The 24,033-nt window shown below is 37.6% G+C and overlaps 1 protein-coding gene across 1 annotated transcript in view; it reads right to left on the bottom strand.

Moving 5' to 3' along the window:
- LOC131903628 (vomeronasal type-2 receptor 116-like) overlaps positions 1–24,033 on the bottom strand; it is a 40,387-nt gene that overhangs the window by 946 nt on the left and 15,408 nt on the right. Inside the window, exons 3-7 of the mRNA XM_059254328.1 lie at positions 20,139–20,306; positions 12,914–13,214; positions 5,475–6,281; positions 4,480–4,698; positions 2,835–2,958 (exon numbers count right to left, since the gene is read on the bottom strand). Coding sequence (XP_059110311.1) covers positions 2,835–2,958; positions 4,480–4,698; positions 5,475–6,281; positions 12,914–13,214; positions 20,139–20,306 — 1,619 coding nt within the window. The remainder of the gene's footprint in view (positions 1–2,834; positions 2,959–4,479; positions 4,699–5,474; positions 6,282–12,913; positions 13,215–20,138; positions 20,307–24,033) is intronic.

Genomic DNA, 24,033 nt, shown 5'->3' with positions numbered 1-24,033 from the left:
TGAGATTTAATTCAAGCTGAAGTTATCCCTTTTATTCTAAGCCATTTTTCTGTACTTTTTGACAGAACTGCTATCTACATCACTTTCCCCTTTTCTCAGGGACAAAGAAACACAAACTCTGTAGTGAAAGTTTTCATATTTATACCACCCAACTTCCTTATCTGATATTTCAATATTATTTATGTGAACTTATAAAGTGTGTTGATCCAACTCAGGCCTCTTTCCTCTTGCTCCATTCCTCTACTTCTCCCATTTTTACTTCCCATCTTAATGTGCTCTCTTATCTCTTCTCTTTACATTTTAATACTCACTGAGTCTATTCAGTGATGCTAGTATTTACATATTATGGGGGCATCACCTGAAATATGGGCAACATTTCAGAATCCACAACGTTAAAGAAAAAGTGATGTTCCTCTTTTGGTAGTAGTCATCAATTATTAGTTGCTTCTCATACAACCCATCTTCTTTATAGTGATATAAATTTAATATACCTTACACTTTTCTCTCTTATATACCTTCAGGCCTCTTGTGCTATTGGTGTATCTCTTTTGGAAGTTATTAGAACATTGAATTACAATACATAAAGATACTTTATTTCTGAAACCACATCATAAGTCATACCATATTATTAATTTAAATAGTGTAAAAGAGGAAGTACGCTCTTGAAATTATTTTCATAAAAATACTCTTCCTAAACATAGGGTCTTGATCTTCTTATCATTATAAAATGCTTTCTGTTTTCTAGTATTGACTCTTCTCTGTGGAAGCTTTAGTGAATAGGCACTACTATGTTGTAACAGGCTTGACTAGTGCACTAGTGAATAGTTGTCATTCCATTTGCGGAAAGGTCAGAATTATTGAGACAGTTTTAGGGTATGAAATAAAACAGTGTTGTAATATTTTGCTCTTGAAAATTCATAAAATTCATCTTGTACTTGAAATACAAGAACAGTGATTTATGCACACCAGATTTCCACTGTCATTTTTGTATGATTTTAAAAAGAAACTCATCAACAGATTTTTCATTTTATTTTGTTGACAAAATTTTTTTAACATATTACTGAATTCACTGTAGTAGAACAAAACTTATTTCTATATACCTTGTAAATAATGTTTCCTTCAGCTATTGTGACACATTGTTTTATCTGTTCTTAGGACCTGCTTTTAAGTTATAACTTCAGGCTCTGTTATTTCCTTCCCTTTTTTGTGGAGGTTTTCATTTTGTTTTAGTTTTCTAAGTTCTAATGGATGACTCACATATATAACTCCATTTCTTACTAATGGCACATGATACATGTAATAAAAAACTACTCTGTGTGTGTGTGTGTGTGTGTGTGTGTGTGTGTGTGTGTGTGTGGGTGGGTGTGGGTGGGTGTGTGAATATGTGCATGCATATTCAGTAAAAATGTGTTTCTTTTTAATAGCAGCTTGAGAGCACAGTCTTTTACATCTCAGTGTGAGAAATCCATGAAAGACGTTGCAGAAAGAATGTAAAAGTCAGAGGTCATGAACTACTTCATGGGAATAGAAACTTCCAGACAAGCTGGGCAGTTGAATATATAAATTTGAAGTTTGATATCATGCATATAACATGTGAAAGCTCTGGACAGACCAAATATCATTATGTATGGAGAGTTGGCATAAAGTACTACACTTAACTGAGAAGCTATTTGACTTCATAGCTACTATAAGGGGAAGGCACTTTAAGAATGTGGCAGTAGGAATTAGTCCATATTCCATCAGGGACTCTACTCCAAAGAGTATTTGGGTAGAAGAAACTGAATTCAATGAATTTTTCTTAATTTTTTTAACAAGAAAGAACAGAAGTTAGGTAGGAAAGTGGAAGATTTGGGAGGGTATGAATATCATCCAAATACATAGTTTGAAATTCTCAAAAATAGAAAACTTTTCAAAATTTCAAAATTGAAATAAACCTGCTAACAAAGTTAGTATTAGGAATGGAAATTCTAGCTTTTAAAGATTTTTCTTCCCAATGAATTATGCTGTGAATATGTTAAGGAACTATTCTTCTTCTTCTTCTTCTTTTTTTTTTTTTTTTTCGAGACAGGGTTTCTCTGTGTAGCTTTGCACCTTTCCTGGAACTGACTTAGTAGTCCAGCCTGGCCTCTAACTCACAGAGATCCACCTGCTTCTGCCTCCCGAGTGCTGGGATTAAAGGCATACACTACCACTGCCTGGCATGAACTATTCTTCTAAATGGAGATTCTATATTCCATTGCAGCTCTTAGGTCTTGGTACAACTCTCAGTAACAGACTGTTGGAACTGCTTTGAGGATATTGTTTTATATACTGTTTCTCAGAATTGTAGCATAAAAAATGGACATTATCCTATTCATTAAGGAAATTTGAAATTTTAGTTATGCTGTACAGTTAATAATTATATAGTGGGAATATCAAACACAAATTGCTTATTTTTTGTTCTTGCTGGGAAGAATCGTTATTAAAATAACCTATCCTACATTTAGGTGAGTTCTAATCATTACGGAAATACAGTTAGGAAAACATCCAATTTGTGCACTTTATTACTATGTGTTAAATTATGTGGGGAAATAAAGCATATTGATTAGTACAGAGAAAAGGGGTTTCCTGCAGGAAACAATAGCTGCAGTTGATCGTAAGTGTAAATCAATTTAATGTAAATGTAATTTTCAATACATACTCTGCTCTATTTCAAGACATGGTGATGCACATTTCATATCCTAAATAAGAAAAGGAATACATTTGTCTCACTTCTCTCTAGATATTTTTCAGTTTTTAAGATAATGCAGAATCCTGTAGAAATGTGGAACCATGTCTGTAAGATTTATTCTTACCTGTCTCATTGGAAATCTCATTGTCTGCACAAGGAGTGCAATCATAGCAGCAAACAGCCTTGCCCTCTAGGGAAATTTTCCTGAATCCAGGACCACAGCTCTTACTGCACACAGAATGAGGAATCTGAGAAAAATGTGAGCAAAGTTGCCAAATTCTCATGGTTTATTGAAAGTCACAATGATATTTTTAATAGCACATAATTAATTTGCAAGTTTTATTTCTATAAATGTAGAAAAGGAATTTGAGCATCTGTGATCTATTAAAAATTGGTCTGAGGATTATCCCATTATTAGAAAGTTTGGATCATAATGAGGTAGGGACAAGTTTGATGCAGGGAGGTCATAGAAGACAGGACCTAGAAGGTCAAGTGGTCCTTCCAGATGGATCTTGTCTCTCTGCTTGCTTTCTAATGCATTGAGAAACTTTTATTTCCACCATGATTGTAAATCTTGCTTGTCAACTTGACAGGACTTAAAATTACCATGTAAACAAATTGTTGGGCATCCCTGTGAGTGTTATTAAAGAAAAGTTTAAAGGGTTCACTCTAAGAGTGTGCATCACCATTCTATAGGCTTTTTTCTCAGAATTAAGAATGAGAAAAAGGTGATTCGTGATATTTAGTTTTTTCTGCTGACTGAGAACATGATGTTATCAGGAACCTCATGCTCCTACAGCAATAAATTTCCAAAGATAAGGGCTGAATGCTCATACCGTCATCCAAAAGAAACACTTGCTTAAGTTACATTAGGTATGTATGTATCTTCAGTAGCAGAACAAGAGATAACATACACATGTGCACGCTATACTATTTCAATTCAAAGGGTGGATAAAAGTAATGGTAACTGTTTACCTTCAGTAATTTTAAGCATGGAATCAAGATGAACTACTCAAATTTTAGAAACAGTGAAGGAATTCTAATAGAGACATTGTGTATTGGTTTGAATGAAAAGTGGCAATTATAAACACAGATATGTGACTATATATTTCCTCAATGGTGGTGCTATCATGAAAAATATTGCAACTTTAAGAATTGTAGACTTATTGGCAGAAAGAATTCAGTGGTTTAGGATTGTGCAAATTTATGACCCTCATCTAATTCCAGTATTCACTCTCTGCTTCCAGTGTGTGGACTGAGACCGTTTGTTTCAGGTTCCTGCCCATCTCTCCATGGATGCCACACACTGGCATGCCTCCTGAGTATAAAGGACACTTGAAACTCCAGAACCATAAGTCAGATAAACTCTTTTTTCCAAAAATCACTTCTGGTGATGGTGTTTGATCTAGCAAGAAAATATAACTTATTCAGTTTTCTGTTGTGAATGTAGAGATTGTCTATATCAGCGTATCCTGTGAGACATTATGAAGATTGCATATACCACTTCTGAGGTGTACTTAATTTGTACCAGACTGACAAAATTTAACCCATGAACAACTGAATATTAGCAGACATTTAAAGCTTAAATATGTCCTTTTTTTTAAGAATCAGGGGATCATAAAGCACTGTCTTCTATTAGTTAATTTTGTCTTTGTCTACTGGGAATTTTATAGTACTGGGATTAATTTCAAAAGTAGAAGTTATTATACTGGGGAATGTATTTGTATAATTATGTTAAGTTTAATGCATTGAGATAATATATAACCCACCTCTGAGTATCTTTCTGGCCATCGTATCATCTTCTCAGATAAAGTAAACTGTTGACTCTGGGGAGCATTGGGCAAAAAATTTCCTACTTTCACTTTTAGTCCAAGACCCTTTGGAAAATTCCAAAAGTTGAGAATATCATACTTATCATCATCTAACTTCTGTTTCCATTCTAAAGCCATGTTGCCTCCCACATGGATATTCCTCAAGAAAGGATGAAGCTGAAAGTGATGCAAGAATATGTTTTACTGTAGGTCTGAGAGTTTGACCTCTAATGGATTACAGAATAACTCTCAATGTTCATTATCTGTGGTGTAGGACATGATAAGAATGTAGGTATCAATGAAGGTCAGCAGCAATGGTGACCTAAGTTATTGGGATACAATTCTACATCTGAGGAACAGTCAGACTCAAGAACATCTCCTATTCAAACTTAGGAATGGAATCAGTGAGATTAATTGAAGCAAATCTCAATTTCTTTAAAAGAAAACTATTTCCATTTACACACAGGGTTCTCTCAAATTTCATTGAGAAAATGTGTGTACTTATGAATAAATAGTAGTTAGAAGAAGTCATTTATGTACCAATAAGTTGGGATAATGAGCTTTCATTGTTTTACTGAGAAAATTCTTAGGTTTCTGGTGTAATCATTATAATGAAAAAACTGTGCAGCTATTTGTGACACATTTTTTATATTCATTAAAATAATTTCCTCCTTGCCAATAGCAACTTATTCCTCAGCTCCATGAACAGAAAATCTGCACTGACATGGAAGATAGGATAACACATGAAGAATCACATGTGGATGGATACACACACACACAGACACACAGACACACACACACACACACACACTCACACACACGTATGCATACATGTATGTATATATACATATAGTATATGTAAAATACTGAAATGTGTAATATCTATTTGGTGCCTCTGAAGACTCTCAAAATTTCACATTGTTGATGCTCTAATACAAGGGAAGGAATATTACCTGCCAGGGGAAGAACACCATTCTTTCCCCATTTCCAAATGGTTGCATTTGTAATTGCTGAAGACACATCTCATGGAGACTGTGGGCCACAGTATAGACAGCCTTGTATGTATTGTAGCTGTCTTCATTCATTACCATGTCAAAAATATGTCTAGGCAGTAATTCCAAGGAAGCATTTGGTTGGCAATTGTCCAAAAGATGACAATCAAGCTCTGAAAATGAGCACTTGAAGAACAAAAACCACAATTTAGGAAGGTAATTGTCTTCTGGGTATTTGTAAGGATTAATTGTTTGGATAAAATTTTTAAATTCAGGCACCTGCTCATGGTGTTGTGAAAAAATGAGACTTCCATGGAATGAATCTAGCAAGAAATAATCAGCATTATTAGTAACATCCCACTCAGAGGTCATGACCCAGACTTTACTCGTCAAAATCTGTTGCCCTATGTTGCTCATTAAACCTTGTAGTGAGTCATTGTCACCATAAATGATGATAATATTGGCCAATGTTTCCTGGACGATGCCAAGACTTTTCCAGTATTTGTATGCTAATGAATTCAAGGTACTTTGGATCATTTCAACAAAAGCTATGTAGACTTGATTTTTCTCCATCTTTTCTCTGATATCTGCTAGAAACTGAGTCCCTCTATGATCATCTCGGATAAGCAGACCAACCCAGGACCAGCCAAAATGAAGCATCAAAGAGACCATGGCAAGAGACAGAGTTGTGCCTTGGGGGGCCATCTGGTAGAGAGAAGTAAACTGACCTCGGTCACTGAAGATAGGCTCAAAAGGACCAACAGTGAGCTGAAGAGAAAAAAAAATTGGAAACAAGAGAAAGAACAATGGTATTAAGCACAATCCTTGTTCTGCAGAAACAGATGGAAATGGTTAGCACAATGATGGATTCACCCTGATTGTAAAGGCAAATTTCTGTGAGAGATGTTTTCAGTAAATGTCTGGCCTATTTTCTATTTTTTTTTTTTTTTTTTTTTTTTTTAATTTTTATTTTGCAATACAATTCAGTTCTACATATCAGCCACAGATTCCCTTGTTCTCCCCCCTCCCGCCTCCCTCACCTTCCCCCCCCAGCCCGCCCCCATTCCAATCTCCTCCAGGGCAAAGCCTTCCCCACAGACTGAGATCAACCTGGTGGACTCAGTCCAGGTAGGTCCAGTCCCCTCCTCCCAGGCTGAGCCAAGGGACCCTGCATAGGCCCCAGGTTTCAACCAGCCGACTCATGCAATGAGCACAGGACCCGGTGCCACTGCCTGGATGCCTCCCAAACAGATCAGGCCAATCAACTGTCTCACCCACTCAGAGGGCCTGATCCAGTTGGTGACCCCTCAGCCATTGGTTCATATTTCATGTGTTTCCGTTCGTTCGGCTATTTGTCTCTGTGCTTAATCCGACCATGGTCTCAACAATTCTCGCTCATATAAACCCTCCTCATTCTCGCTAATTGGACTCCCAGAGATCCACCTGGGGCCTAGTCATGGATCTCTGCATCCAGATCCCTCAGTAGTTGGATGAGGTTTTTAGCACGACAATTAGGGTGTTTGGCCATCCCATCACCAGAGTAGGTCAGTTCGGACTGTCTCTCGACCATTGCCAGCAGTCTGTTGTGGGGGTATCTTTGTGGATTTCTGTGGGCCTCTCTAGCACTTTGTTTCTTCCTATTCTCATGTGGTCTTCATTTACCATGGTCTCCTATTCCTTGTTCTCCCTCTCTGTTGTTGATGCAGCTGGGATCTCCCACTCACCCAAGCTCTCTTTCCCTCGACCCTCGCCCTTCACTACCCCCACTCATGTCCAGGCTGATCATGTAGATCTCATTCCATTTCTCTGTCATTGGGCGATCCCTGTGTCTTTCTTGGGGTCCTGTTTTCCAGGTAGCCTGCCTGGTGATGTGAGTAGCAGTCCAGTCATCCTTGTTCCACATCTAGTATCCTGTTATGAGTGAGTACATACCATGTTTGTCTTTCTGAGTCTGGGATACCTCACTCAGGATGATTTTTTCTAGATCCATCCATTTCTCTGCAAACCTCATGATGTCATTGTTTTTCTCTGCTGAGTAGTATTCCATTGTGTATATGTACCACATTTTGTTTATCCATTCTTCAGTTGAAGGGCATCTAGGTTGTTTCCATGTTCTGGCTATTACAAACAATGCTGATATGAACATAGCTGAACAAGTGCTCTTGTGGTGTGGTTGGGCATTCCTTGGGTATATGCCCAAGAGTGGTATAGCTGGATCTTGGGGGAGATGGATTCCCAATTTTCTAAGAAATCGCCATATTGATTTCCAAAGTGGTTGTACAAGCTTGCATTCCCACCAGCAGTGGAGGAGAGTTCCCCTAGCTCCACATCCTCTCCAGCATAAGGTGTCTTCAGTGTTTTTGATCTTAGCCATTCTGACAGGCGTAAGGTGGTATCTCAGAGTTGTTTTGATTTGCATTTCCCTGATGATTAGGGATGTTGAGCAATTCCTTAAATGTCTTTCAGCCATTTGAGTTTCCTCTGGTGAGAATTCTCTGTTTAGTTCTATAGCCCATTTCTTAATTGGACTGTTGGGCATTTTGGTGTCTAATTTCTTGAGTTCCTTATATGTTCTGGATATCAGTCCTCTGTCAGATGTGGGATTGGTGAATATCTTTTCCCATTCTGTAGGCTGTCGCTTTGCTTTGTTGACCGTATCCTTTGCCCTACAAAAGCTTCTCAGTTTCAAGAGGTCCCATTGATTGATTGTTTCTCTCAGTGTCTGTGCTACTGGTGTTCTATTTAGAAAGTGGTCTCCTATGCCAATGCGTTCAAGACTACTTCCAACTTTCTCTTCTAGCAGGTTCAGAGTAGCTGGATTTATGTTGAGGTCCTTGATCCACTTGGACTTAAGTTTTGTGCACGGTGATAGATATGGATCTATTTGCAGCCTTCTACATGTTGATATCCAGTTTTGCCAGCACCATTTGTTGAAGATGCTTTCTTTTTTCCATTGTGCACTTTTGGCTTCTTTGTCAAAAATTATTTGTTCATAGGTGTGCGGATTAATGTCAGGGTCTTCAATTCGATTCCATTGGTCCACATGTCGGTTTTTATGCCAGTACCAAGCTGTTTTTATTACTGTAGCTCTATAGTACAGCTTGAAGTCAGGGATCGTGATGCCTCCAGAGGTTGTTTTATTGTACAGGATTCTTTTGGCTATCCTGGGTTTTTTGTTTTTCCATATGAAGTTGAGTATTATTCTTTCCAGGTCTGAGAAGAATTGTGTTGGTATTTTGATGGGGATTGCATTGAATCTGTAGATTGCTTTTGGTAAGATTGCCATTTTTACTATGTTAGTTCTGCCTATCCATGAGCATGGGAGATCTTTCCATTTTCTGACATCTTCTTCAATTTCTTTTTTCAGGGACTTAAAGTTCTTGTCATATAAGTCCTTCACTTGCTTGGTTAGTGTTACCCCAAGGTATTTTATGTCATTTGTGGCTATAGTAAAGGGTGATGTTTCTCTGATTTCCTTCTCCGCTTTTTTGTCCATTGTATATAGGAGGGCTACTGATTTTTTGGAGTTGATCTTGTATCCTGCTATGTTGCTGAAGGTGTTTATAAGTTGTATCAGTTCCTTGGTGGAATCTTTGGGGTTGCTCAAGTATACTATCATGTCATCTGCAAATAGGGAAAGCTTGACTTCTTCCTTTCCAATTTGTATCCCCTTAATCTCCTTATGTTGTCTTATTGCTCTGGCTAGAACTTCAAGTACTATATTGAATAAGTATGGGGAGAGCGGACAGCCTTGCCTCGTTCCTGATTTTAGTGAAATTGCTTTGAGTTTCTCTCCATTTAATTTGATGTTGGCTGTTGGCTTGCTGTAAATTGCCTTTATTATGTTTAGGTATGTTCCCTGTATTCCTGATCGCTCCAAGACCTTTATCATGAAGGGGTGTTGGATTTTGTCAAATGCCTTTTCAGCATCTAGTGAGATGATCATGTGGTTTTTTTCTTTGAGTTTGTTTATATGGTGTATCACATTGACAGACTTTCGTATGTTGAACCATCCTTGCATCCCTGGAATGAATCCTACTTGATCATGGTGGATAATTGTTTTGATGTGTTCTTGGAGTCTGTTTGCCAGTATTTTATTGAGTATTTTTGCATCAATGTTCATGAGGGAGATCGGTCTGTAGTTCTCTTTCTTTGTTGTATCCTTGTTTGGTTTGGGAATCAGGGTAATTGTAGCCTCATAGAAGGAGTTTGGTAATGTTCCTTCTGTTTCTATTGTATGGAACAATTTAGAGAGTATTGGTATTAACTCTTCTTTGAAGATCTGGTAGAATTCTGCACTGAAACCATCTGGTCCTGGGCTTTTTTTGGTTGGGAGACTTTTAATGACTGTTTCTATTTCGTTAGGGGTTATTGGACTATTTAAATAGTTTATCTGGTCTTGATTTAATTTAGGTATGTGGTAACTATCCAGAAAATTATCCATTTCTTTTAGGTTTTCCAGTTTTGTGGAATAGAGGTTTTTGAAGTATGACCTGATGATTCTCTGGATTTCCTCAATGTCTGTTGTTATGTCCCCCTTTTCATTTCTGATTTTGTTGATTTGGATGCTCTCTCTCTGTCTTTTGGTTAGTTTGGATAAGGGCTTGTCTATCTTGTTGATTTTCTCAAAGAACCAACTCTTTGTTTCATTAATTTTTTGTATTGTTCTCTTTGTTTCTATTTTATTGATTTCAGCTCTCACTTTGATAATTTCCTGGCATCTATTTTTCCTGGGAGACTTTGCTTCTTCCTGTTCTAGAACTTTCAGGTGTGCTTTTAAGTCACTAGTGTGAGATTTCTCCAGCTTATTTATGTGGGCGTTTAGTGCTATGAATTTCCCTCTTAGTACTGCTTTCATAGTGTCCCATAGGTTTGGATATGTGGTGTCTTCATTTTCGTTGATCTCTAGGAAGTCTTTAATTTCTTTCTTTATTTCTTCCTTAACCCATTGGTGATTCAGGTGGGTATTGTTCAGTTTCCATGAGATTGTAGGTTTTCTGTAGTTTTTGTTGTTGTTGAAATGCAACTTTAGACCATGGTGGTCTGATAGAACACAGGAGGTTATTCCAATTGTTTTGTATCTGTTTAGATTTGTTTTGTGACCAAGTATGTGGTCAATTTTAGAGAAGGTTCCATGGGGAGCTGAGAAGAAGGTATATTCTTTTTTGTTAGGATGGAATGTTCTGTAGATGTCGATTAAGTCCATTTGAGTCATGACATCAGTTAAGTCCTTTATTTCTCTGTTAAGTTTCGATTTGGGGGATCTGTCCAGTGGTGAAAGTGGGGTGTTGAGGTCTCCCACTATTAATGTGTGGGGTTTTATATGTGATTTAAGCTTTAATAATGTTTCTTTTACATATGTGGGTGCCCTTGTGTTTGGGGCATACATGTTCAGAATTGAGACTTCATCTTGGTGGATCTTTCCTGTGATGAGTATGTAATGCCCTTCTTGATCTCTTTTGATTGATTTTAGTTTGAAGTCTATTTTGCTGGATATCAGGATGGCTACACCCGCTTGTTTCTTAAGACCGTTTGATTGGAAAGTCTTTTCCCAGCCTTTTATTCTTAGGTAGTGTCTATCTTTGAATTTGAGATGTGTTTCTTGTATGCAGCAGAAAGATGGGTCCTGCTTTCGTATCCATTCTGTAAGCCTATGTCTTTTTATAGGTGAATTAAGTCCATTGATATTGAGGGATATTAATGTCCAGTGATTGTTCATTCCTGTTATTTTTTGGTGGTGATGTGTGTGTACTTTTCTTCCTTGGGGTTTACTGCTGTGGCTTTATCTATTGCCTGTGTTTTCGAGGGTGTATCTGACTTCCTTAGGTTGGAATTTTCCTTCTAGTGCTTTCTGTAGGGCTGGATTTGTGGATAAATATTGTTTAAATCTGGCTTTGTCATGGAATGTCTTGTTCACTCCATCTATGATGATTGAAAGTTTTGCTGGGTATATTAGTCTAGGCTGACATCCATGGTCTCTTAGTGTCTGCATTACATCTGTCCAGGACCTTCTGGCTTTCAAAGTCTCCATTGAGAAATCGGGTGTTATTCTGATAGGTTTGCCTTTATATGTCACTTGGCCTTTTTCCTTTGCTGCTCTTAATATTCTTTCTTTATTCTGTACGTTTAATTGTTTAATTATTATGTGGCGAGGGGACTTTTTTTGGGGGTCTAGTCTGTTTGGTGTTCTATAGGCTTCCTGTATCTTCATAGGCATTTCCTTCTTTAAGTTGGGAAAGTTTTCTTCTATGATCTTGTTGAATATATTTTCTGTGCCCTTGAGTTGGTATTCTTCTCCTTCTTCTACCCCTATTATTCGTAGGTTTGGTCTTTTCATGGTGTCCCAAATTTCTTGGACATTTTGGTTCATGACTTTGTTGACTTTAGTGTTTTCTTTGACTGATGAATCTATTTCTTCTATTGTATCTTCAACGCTAGAGATTCTCTCTTCCATCTCTTGCATTCTGTTGATTATACTTGCATCTGAAGTTCCCAATCGTTTTCTCAGATTTTCTATTTCCAGCATTCCCTCTGTTTGTGTCTTCTTCATTTTTTCTATTTCCCTTTTCAGGTCGTGGACTGTTTCCTTCATTTGTTTCATTGATTTTTCTTGATTTTCTTTCAGTATTTTATTGTTCTCTTCCAGGACTTTTTTGATTTCTTCTAATTTGTTTGCCCTTTCCTCTAGTTGTTTACAGCGTTCTTCACATTTTTTGGTCTTTTCCTCTACACGAGCCTCTAGCTTCTTCATGATGACATTCATAAGGCTATTTTCTTCTGCTTCTTCCAATTTCTGATGTTCAGGTCTAGGTGTTGGAGGAGGGCTAGGGCCTGGTGATGGTGTATTGCTATTCATTTTGTTGTATGTGTTTCTGCCTTGACGTCTGCCCATCTCCTTGTGGTTCGTTCTTGGCCTTATCCACACACTTGGTTCAGACAGAGCTGACAGATTCAGGAAGTCTCTCTCTCTTGTCCAGATGGGAGCTCTCTTGTCCAAATTGGAAGTCCGGGGCAGGTTGGGAGCTCTTGTTCAGAAGGGATGTCCAGGGAGGATGGGTGCTCTCCTCTCTTTCTCTCTCTCTCTCTCTCTCTCTCTCTCTCTCTCTCTCTCTCTTTCTCTCTCCTGTGCTTCAGAAGGGAAGTCCAGGGCAAGACGGGAGCTGGGAACTGTGCTTCAGAAGGGAAGTCCGGGGCAAGATCCTATTTTCTATTTTTATTAATCCTCCTTGTCTACCCCAACCTCCCCTTTCTTTTCCCAGTTCCTTAAATAGAGGTCCATCTCCAATTATCTGGACACTTGTCATTGATATCTAACTAATCCAAATACACCTTTTTACCTATGGACACACCTGAAATGTCAGCAAAGGAGATCTGCATTTTTATCCCATGCAACTCCTCACCTGTGGAAATTTGTAGAGCTGAAGCAGTGTCCCAAAATGGGCAGATTTTACCCATGATAGCCCTGTTATTGCAGCTGTTAACTTTCTCTCGTTTACACAGTTATAATTACAGTCAATTTTTTGAAGTCTACTCTGGCCTGTGATCCAAAAAAGAGCATTCATAAGAATGTTTTTCTCACTGTATGGGACATTATAAAAGTCATATCCCAGAGATATGTTTGGTAAAAGATGAGGGTTCCTGTTGATCTCCTCAATGGCAAATATCAGAACCAGAACCAACTGGTGTATTTTAAAATTATACCTGCAGAGATTGAATAAAAACATACCTGAGGAAATTACACACCACACAGAACTGCAGATTCCAACTACAAAGACTAAGGGACAGATTCCGGAAATCCTGGGTGCAGCTAGGTATTTCAGTGTTTGTGGAAACTGCAATGCCTCTATACATAAGCACAAAGTAGGAGAACTTAAGCCCCTAATCTTGACTGAGACTAAATGAAAGACATTCAAGGCTTTAAAATTATCTCTGAATTTAGCTCCAGCCCTAGAACTTCCAGATGCCTCAAAACCTTTTCATTGTCAGTCCATGACACAAAAGACAAAGGGGGTTTTACCCAAATGTTGGGACCATGGAAATTCCCTGTGATACATCAGTCCAAATGATTGGACCTTGTAGCCATAGGATGGCCCGTCTGTCAAATATATGTGGAGAGTACTGCTAGCTTAATAAAATAATGCAATCAAGTTAAATGTGTTAAGATCTGATACACATAGTATCTAGGAAAAATGAGGTCTTCTATTGAGGAAAAAAATCATCAACTGCTTAAGGAATGTTTGACCCAATACAAGACTCTACTCTTGGCCCCAACTTGAATTCAGTTTGTCTTCAATCCAGCTATCCCTCTTGCCTGATGATGACCTACAGGTGCTCATACAAGACTGTCACCAGATAAAAGATAAAACCTGGAACATGGGAGATGCAACACTTACTTTTAATAAAATTATTTGTGCCTAAACCAGGAACCTCATTCCACGTAGAGGAACTGATTGATCTAGCTCAGTATCTCATATGGGGAAAAGGAAACTCCAATACTATATACATGGACCATCAGTTGATATGATTTTACAAGTGGGTATGTAAACTTTGTGATCTATAGAGAAAGATGGCTTCTCACTGCTGGAAAAAGGACATTAAAAAATCTTGGCCCTCCTAGGGGATATGTGGCTTCCCCTAGAAATTGCTGTCCTCCATGCGCACAGAGTTTAACTCACTCTCTGACAGATGACACTAAAACTTATTGATGTTCTGATGACACATACACAAACCAGTGCTACCTGAGACTGCAAGGTAAAGAAAAACGGTCAGTACAAAACTATATGTAGTCTGGAGATTTCCTATGTCCTGGTCACAATTCTTTCCCACTTTCATCCCCCAAGTAAACATACAGATGCTTATATTAATTATAACTGCATGGCCATGGCTCAAGGTTTTTGCTAGCTAGCTCTTATATCTTAAATTAGCCCATAACTACTAATCTATGTATCAACATATATTGTGTGGCATTACCCACATCCCATTAAATGTTGTTCCTTGAGTGGCTCATTGGTGTCTCTCCCTGCCTTCTTTCTGTCTTTCTCTTTGAATTTTCTGCTGCCTTTATGCTCTCTTGCCATAAGCCAAATGGTTTTATTTTATCAACCAATCAGAGCAACACATATTTGCAGTATACAGAAAGACATTACTCCATCACCTATGTGTTGATGGAAGGTACCAGAAGAAAAGTTCATTCTCTCAGAAATAACTAGCTGGATTCTGGTAACAAACCTTCACCAGGCTATTCCCCTGGGTACCACAAAACTTTCTGAGTTGTTCAGACCAAGGTATGTTATGCTCGACACACTAGCATGGCATATCTCAGTGATATACCAGGATTGTGTTAAAATAAATCGAAACAGAGAATCCTTATCCAGGAAGGGATCCAAATGAAAGACCAACACCCTGTCAAATGTTGGAAAACCTGACTTCAATCAAGATCCAGCTTGGTGAGGAAGGGAAAAATACTTGCAACTCTCTTAACAATACCATTTTTGAGTGGTTAGAAGTGTTCCCCACATAGACTAAAAGTGTTCAAATAGTAGCTAAAAAGCTCAGGCATAAATGGATGCTCCAATTTGGCTTCCTTCTAGCAATAGGGTCCAACGATGTCCTGGATTTCATAGCCCAAACCCTCTTAATTAATAGCTAAGGCTTTAGACATAGAGCAGAAACTTCACTGTGTATCTAGACCTCAGAGTTCTGATCTGGCAGAAAGAATGAATAGGACATCAAATGAAACTCCAACAAAATTCTCATTAGAGTCCAGAAAAAGATGGATAGGCTTCCTTGTAGATGAACAGCCATATTAAATAAGAAATACAAAGCCAATTGCAGAGTTAAAAGCCCAAGAGGTCAGAGCAGTAGCTGAGTGCTGAGCTACCCTTCGCTACCGCTGCTGTCCTTCCTCTCAGCAAGAGCCCTACTTCCTGGGTGTCTGTGCTTTTTATAGACTTTCTATTCTGCCTTCTCATTTGTTGTAAACACAACCACATGACATCCTCATCACTGCCCATCTATACAGACCTCCAGGTCTTCTGTAGTTGGTATTGAGATTAAAGGTGTGTGTCTCCATGCTGGCTGTATCCTTGAACACACAGAGATGAGTCATTTGATCAGGATTAAGGACATGTGCTACCACTGCCAGACTTCTGCTATGGCTTGCTATTAGCTCTTACCCCCAGGCAACTTTATTTATTAACATACAAATAAAATCATATTTCAGTCCAAATAAAATATCAACATACTTCCTCTTTTACTGTGCCTCAGTTTACTGTTCCCCATATATGGCGGGATTAACTACCCATGAGATTATATTTGGAAGAATTCCCCACCTACTTCCCAGGCTCAGAGACAAGCAGTCGACAAAAATCTTTAATCATTCCCTCATCAAGTCACTAAAGGCCTTCCAGTTCTCAAAACAGGCTATTCCCTGAATTATCTGAGATACCCAGCCATCTTCTGAGTCCACCACCAATTTCACCTTGCTTAAGCAGACTGATATCCTCTGTGTCAAGTTTGTAACCAAAGGGACACTGGAGCTAATCTGTTTTTTGTTTTGTTTTGTTTTGTTTTTTGTGTTTTTGGTTTTTCGAGACAGGGTTTCTCTGTGTAGCTTTGCACCTTTCCTGGAACTGACTTGGTAGCCCAGGCTGGCCTCAAACTCACAGAGATCCACCTGGTGGAGCTAATCTGTTAAGGACCCTACAAGGTCCTTCTCTCTACTCCTCTGGTGGTAAATGTAGGTGCTCTTACATCACAGACCCACCCCACCCAGATAAAGAAAGTGGAAGCCACTGATGCTATTCTCAAATGGAATGTCTCTGATCTATGAGCCTATTAATAATATGGTTTCATTGGTCCCCAGGTTCTTGCACTCCCTGCTCTTATACCGCTTACTGAACATTGTGTTTTTCATTATGGGTACAAACACAGGGTCACAATCCAAGCCTCACTGCTCTCAGGGCTGGACTGGAGATTGAGGATGACAGATACATGGAAGGTATTATCTGATGTGACTACAGACCAGCAGCCTTTATCTCATCTTGACCTTTACTTGCTGATGCCTACTTTAAGTGTTTGGCCGTACTGGAGAAATGAAGGACATGAGAGTTTATCCTTTTAGATAGTAATACAGAGTTTACGATTCCATGCATTCCCTGTGGCTTGGTCCTCTAGTTGCCAGCAAGAGGCTTCCATGTAAAACAGGAGAGTACAAAAAAGATTGATTTAAAAAGATTGTGGTCTTTGGGAAATAGGAATAACCTATGAAATCAGACGCTATTCTGATAGAGTGGGACCTTAGGGATAGAGTTTCATCCTTCCCATCCAAACTCAGTCAGAATTGCTGGTTATGCTTAGACCATGCCCTCATACTACAAAGGGATATGAATTAAACAGACTGTCAGCCCATTGACTGACATACTTACAGTGACTGGGGTAGCCTTAATTAACATTACGAGAGTTACAAAGGATGAAGAAATCTAATATCCCAAATTTTTAACCTACACACTTTTCCTTATTTGGATAGCTGATATTCAGCCTAATGGGATTATTTATAATATATATATATATATATATATATATATATATATATATATATATATATATATATGCAATATTTTTGGGCTTCTGGGACTACTTGGTGGACATATACAAATGGTTTTACTCAATGGCTATTCTAATTGTTTCCAAACTAAGTAGATCTGTTCATCACAACTTAGAGGCATTAAAAGTTCCAGTTTCTGAATTAAAAAACAGATTGCTTTGAAGAAATGTTCCTATAAAATTGGAGAGGCTTAGAGTTCTCATGAAATATAGGAAAGTATGTATGGATTTGGGAGAAACCTGTTTCTGTTTACTAACTGATCAGGAGCAATTAGAGAAATTCTTGGCATGGTTGTGAAAACATTTGCTCCCTCTGGCAAACTACTCTGTTATCAGCACTGGGTGGGCATCTAACTCTCATTCTGATTGGATCGTAAACTAAAGTAGTCATGATTTGTCTCATTCCCTGAGAACAGTGGTGAATGTAGCAGTGCCCCAGGCCTTAGTAGGCCTCCAGAGCTTAGCACAACTGAGTGGATGGTGGAAGTGCCATTCAGCTTGTAAAGCTCAGCAAATGGACAGCATCACCTGATGAAAGTGAAAACAACACACATCGTTTTCAGAAAGACTCTAAATGTATTAAACTTGTTTTTTGCTTCTGTAGTTCCAATTCTAGATAACTCTTCTTGTTATCTGATATATTTTAACACAGAACATGTTTTTTATACTTAAAAGCTCATCCTGAGAAATTCTCCATGGTACCCTGGGATTCGGATCACCCAGTAAAGTTGCAGGCTGGCTTAGAAAGGTTTTCTATTGGCTTATATCATGTTCCAAAATTTTTCTCTGGTGAATACCCTAAACACTAAATTGTATACATGAAACCAGGAATAATAATTAGTTGACATCATCCAGTTATGAGCCCTGCAAGATGCTAAAATAACTGACCTAATAAGACATGTTCTCTGATGTAATAGCAAAAGAAATGTTCCATGAATATTCAAATAATTTTCTGTTTGGAACAAGGGCATGTTCTATGAGAAGAAATTCATTAATAGCATAGGTATTTGAAACACAAAAGAGATCATAAGCCCAAGGACAGAATATAATAATATTATTCTGCTAAAGGGACATAGAATTAGCATGATTCCTAATAATTTATTTTTCAAACCATAGATGAGAACGTTGACCCGTTTTTGTCACAGAAACCTCTCCTGGTAGGTGTAAATTAACAGAGACCTTCAACTGATCATTTTGGAGAGAGTTAGGCACATGATAATGCTCAGCTTCAGATGAGGAACACACATTTTTCTCAGGCACAGAAATCTCAGTGATCTTCCAGAGGTTGTAGATAATTAAAAGGAAATTATTTTTCCAGAAAGAACAGAGTAATTGTAGATACAAATTCATAGTATCAGTGGCACCAGAGCTGCAAAAGGTCACACTAGGAAAAAAACAAACAAACAAACAAACAAAAAAACCTCAAGCATAGAAAAGAGAGTTTTGTGTGAAATCACACGACTAGCCACGGGGATTTTGTTCTTCATACGTTTTGTGATAGTCAGTTATTATCAAAGCTTTGAACTCCAGTAGGTTTTCCACTGTCCAGAAAAGGCTCCAGTTTTATGAGTAATACAACAACATAGACAGGTATCTTTGGGGAGAAAGAAGAAATATAAAACTGGGTGAACAGGAGGGTTAGTATAAAGGAGAACATACAGAAGTAGTTAGGGGAGGACTGAATGTGATCAAAACACACTGTACTTAAGTTCTCAATTAATTCCTGAAAGCATTTAAAAACCAACAAGAAAGCAGCCAGACACACCAAAATGATAAATAAAGAAAGGCATGTACTGGAAGGGAAATGGGTACAAAGTCCTTCATAGTGGAAATCAAGAAAAATAGTGGAAACCAAGTTTTCTTTCCTAACAGAAAGACTTGAATGTGTGTGTGTGTGTGTGTGTGTGTGTATGTATATATATATATGTTCACACACATATAATGCATTCATTTTGAGAATTTCTTACATGTATGTAGTCTTCTGAGCACATTATAATCAAAATCCTGTTATATTTTCCATGAAAAGACATCAGAGGTGCTCAAAGCCTCCAACCACTAAGCAATGATAAGGGGATGAAAACTACAATCACTAAATCTGATCAGTATTTGTTAGATCTCTGTTTTTTTCTATATATAGAACATCAAAAATTATGTCCAGTTCATGTATGATACTAAAATGTGGGTTTTTTGCAGCTTGAATTCTTTATTATTAGATTTTTAAAATGAAAAAGCACCAAGATAGGTCTGGAGAACATCATATCAGTTTCTTGGAAGTGGACAATGGGAGAGAGAAGAAAGACAGCCATGCTTAAGTACTTCAGTTCAGCAAACATGGAGGTTAGACAGAAATTGAGAAGCCACATTGCACGGAAAATGGCTTCAGAGAAAGAGAAAGGGAGCCCAAGATATCACAGAAGCATAGTGAGGATCTGTCCAGAACCCAAAAGAAAGAAATAGAAAGAAAAAAAAAGAAATTAAGATTTTCTGAGTTAGCACTCAGCTGTATTCAGAACCAAGTAAAGTTATGACATACTCAAGTACATAAATGTTGTGATCTGAATATTCACTATTATTATACACAAGAAAGTTCAATACTATCTCCTAAGGACTAGTTAAAATTGATTTTGGATTTTAATATATTTCATGCACATTAAATTTATAAAAAATTTGATTAATGTGAAAAACTTAAGAAATTGGCAAAAATGATGAGAAATAAAAATACAAGATTCTGTCTCTTCATAAATGTATCTTAGTAGTCTATGATGTACAATATTGTCACTGGATGATTGCTGTAGAAGATGGACAGACATATTGAAAGTTTTAGAAATCTAAAAATGTGTTGTAGGAATTATTGTCCCTGCATTGCATAATTTGCACTGGAAATCAGAGATGTCGTTATTTATTTATTCAATTATATTAGATACGAGAGTGACATTGGATAATTTAATATTTATTAATCTTATTAGACAACATCCTTCTAAAATGAAATCTGAAACAGCATAAATGAACAACAACACTTACTTTATGTGAAAGTCGGTGTAAATGTTTGGCAGATAAGAATGTGGAACTTTGTTGCCTGTGTAGAAAGTATGAACTGGGAAAAATACACCAATGGTTACATCTCCTTCATGGTGAAATTCTTCTTTCATTCTGTAATAACACTCAGAGGAAGTATAGGCATATGCATGACTGTGATTAAACAAGATCCTGATGATAATAACCAAAAGAAAACATCCCACCAACGCACATGTCTGCTCAGACATAAGTCTGATGGATCCAGATCTCACAGTGTCCAGCAGGTTTGTACTTAGCTCAAGTGTCTCACAGTGTCCAGCAGGTTTGTACTTAGCTCAAGTGTTTGTGACCATATGTGCTTCTAACTTGTTGATGGGTGAGAATGTCACAGTAACACAGAGAGCTGTCACACTGTGAGCACTTTCTTATACCTCCTCCACTGCCACTGAGAATTCTGGAACTCTTTCTTGCCTTAGGCTATACATCTGAGTCCCTGTATTCAGGTGAAAAACAAGCTGAAAAATATGTTTATAGATTTTCTTCTGCACCCGTAGGCACCATGATTTCAGCTAAAACAACAGGCAGTAAGAGCTCAGGAATGAACTCCTCTTTGGATAATTTGGTCACAAGAATGAAGCAAGAAACTTTTCGTATGAAAACAACTGAGATTATTTTTAACAGTCTACATCAGAGGATGACATTCCAAGTGTAGTGGGTAGAGAAAGGACCAAAGTCCCATGATGCACGGAACCCAGCAAAATGATTGAGACATCATGATTTTCCAAACCAAGGAAGTCAGTGGATTCTACCTTGCTTAGTGTCTGTGTCTCAGAGATTCTTTGCTTCTATGATACATTTATATATGCATATTAATATGATGTCCACATCCAGTAAAATCCTTTATTTATCACTTTGAGAAAATTAATGATCTTACTAAATTATTCAGTTCCAAATGGAGCAACTATCTGAGAAATGAAGTTTCCTGTTCAGATTCTATGCTTTGAGCTACTGCACCTCTGGTGTCCTAGTTAATCCTCAGTAAATAATTGGGTAGATGTGTTGTTCTGATAAATACCTGTACCTAGTACAGTGGGTTTACGAGCTACTTACCTTGTTCTGAGAACATGAGGATGATAGGAAATCCTTCTCTTTTCTCTATAAAGCAATATAATTTAATAGCCCCTAAATGTACTCTTCACTTAATAAACCAAATGAAGCTGTTATGAGCAGTGTTCTATTTCCTAGTTCACAGGATAAGTTAACACAGTGAAAGTCTTTTGTATTATGTTATGTAATGAGTGGATGCTCCAACACATGAATAAGTTCCCTAAATGAAGGATGGAAGAGTGTTGTGAATAAAAACTCACAAACAATTGTCTGAGGATTGATAAACATTATTTCTTTTTCAGTCATGCACATTAGAAGACAAACTGAAACATCTCAAATAGTTAAGGTAGCAGTGAAATTAGTAAATCCCTCCATCACTTGTGCTTCACATCAGGAACATAGAAAGCAGGAGGAACTGAATTAACCAAACAGGATATCTAGATGCTGTGTAAATGTCTTCTAAGGGATTGCTATTTATGCACAACATTATTTGAACTTTGTCACTTAGATCCTATGATATGTTGGTTTTTGTTTTAGCATATTATATCTTATTTTATATTTTGTTGTGACATTTTAGAAGCTCATTCTTTTTAAATGAGAGACAGAAATCAGTGCATCTCGATATGATGGAAGAGTGGGAGGGACTGGTATGAGTAGTGGGAAGGAAAATTGATCAGGATATATTGTATGAGAAAATAATCTGTTTTTAATAAAAGGAAGAAAGTTAAAAAGAAGAAAGCAAAATGTTTTCACCTTAATGGACTAGATACTTATTCTTGTTATGAATTTGCTTATCCAGAGCATAATGCACATGTCAAAACTAACATTGAGTGCCTTAATGAGTATCTTTCACACCAGCATGTTATGCCAGACAGCATTGTGTGTGTGTGTGTGTGTGTGTGTGTGTGTTTATGTGTGTGTTTTTTATCAATCAGTTTCCCCTCCCTCCCCTCTTCACAGGTCCTCCTCTCATCCCTGTTCACCAACAGACCCATCCACTTCTCCTTCCTTGTTTCTCTCCAGATACATGTAGGCCTCCCTTGGATCTCAGTTAGCCATGGTGTATAAAGTTTCAGGAAGACTGGGCACTTCCTCTTCTATCAATGCTAGAAGAGGCAATCAGAAGGAGGAACCAGGTAACAGAGTCAGACACAGCCCCTCATCTCATTGTTAGGATTCACACAAGAAGACTAAGGTATACCACTGTAACATATATGCACAGGGTTTAGGTCAGTCCCATGTTGGAGAGATAATTGGAATCTTGGGGCATTTATTCAATGAGCTAGAAACCTAGAGCACTGGAAACTCCCAGGAATAGATAAGGGTGACCCTAGCCAAGTCTCTTAGCAATACAGGATATGGAGACTAAACCAGTCATCTCCAGTAACAAGACACATATTTCAGTGGAGGAACTAGGACACTAATGGAGCATTATTTCTTACAAAGGAACTCTCTTCACAGGAAGAGATTTACAGCATTAGGCCCATATTCATGGAAACCACTAGTTGAATATGTCCTCCACCATCCTTTATCAACAAGCATGGTATAATGGTAACATAGCTTTTCAAAGTTAAGATACCATTTATGTGGTGTTTGCATAAAGGGCTGTGACACTGCCTTTCAGAAGGTTGGATATGTTTTGAATCAGGTTGCAGTATATTGTACCTGTCTTTCTTAGCCATCAGTTATGGGTCAAGGAATTCTACTGTGGAAATTGGAATGTTTCCACTCAACGTTACCTCTCATGACCCAGGGGAAAAAATGCTTACTGCTGCAGTGACTTTATGTTTTGCTGTCCTAGAAATGTGCTTTCAGGAGCTGGAGTAATACTAACTGGAGACACAGTAAATATTTCTTGAAATTAGAACCTGATATTTCACCCTGGTCAACTTGAGCTTTCAATGCTCTGATGTGAATGTATTACTAAAGGATTAACAGTACTAAGAGATGTGATTAGTCCCCACTACTGAGGGAAAACTTGGTTGTTCTTCTTCAATGAAGGAGTAGAAGATTATGTCTGGATTACAGCAGAACCTTTAGGACTATGGTCTGTATTACTATGTCTTGTGATTAATGCCAGTGGGAAACTGAAACTAGAACTAATCCATGTAGGATGATACAGTGCCCATGATTTTCAGAATGAAGTTAGAGATCACACATTCAGGGAAATTATCAAGACCTTCAAAGGTGCTTGGCTATTGGATAGGGAAAAAAATAATGAGAGATAGTTGTATAAGTTCAGTAATACAAGCTAAGATCACATGAACAGCTGTGGAAATAAGGATTTATTTGTTAAAAACAACTTTTTGTGTATAAACAAGCATATATATCAGTATTTATGATTTAATTCAATATTTCTAATGGGTGAAGACAGTGATTGATATATTCATGGTTACTAAAGTTATGGGGAAAAAAGACTAAGTACTCCTCAAAGGACATCACCATCTACTTTTAAATGTATAATGAATTTGACATTGTATTTAAGATTGTTGTATCATATTAGTTAGAACATGTGACCGAGTTCTTGTTTTTATAAGGAATAAAACATGACAGGAAGAGATTTGATTGTGTGTCATGTTGATGTAGGATAGATTTTGATTGGTTAACCTCTGTTTACGACTGTATTGCATCAGGAATAATCTAACAAGCTATTAGGAAAGCCTTTAACATATTTTCTTAATGAGATTACTATAAGCAGAAAGACCTACCTTGGACATGTACACCATTTTCTGGTAACATACCACACAAAGTATATAGGACAAAACACTTCCATTTTTAGAGATATAAACTCACT

Source organism: Peromyscus eremicus, chromosome 1 (genome assembly GCF_949786415.1).
Source record: "Peromyscus eremicus chromosome 1, PerEre_H2_v1, whole genome shotgun sequence".
Taxonomy (NCBI): Eukaryota; Metazoa; Chordata; class Mammalia; order Rodentia; family Cricetidae; genus Peromyscus; species Peromyscus eremicus.
Note: the sequence above shows the minus strand (reverse complement) of the source record. Positions and strands in the feature narration are given on the sequence as shown.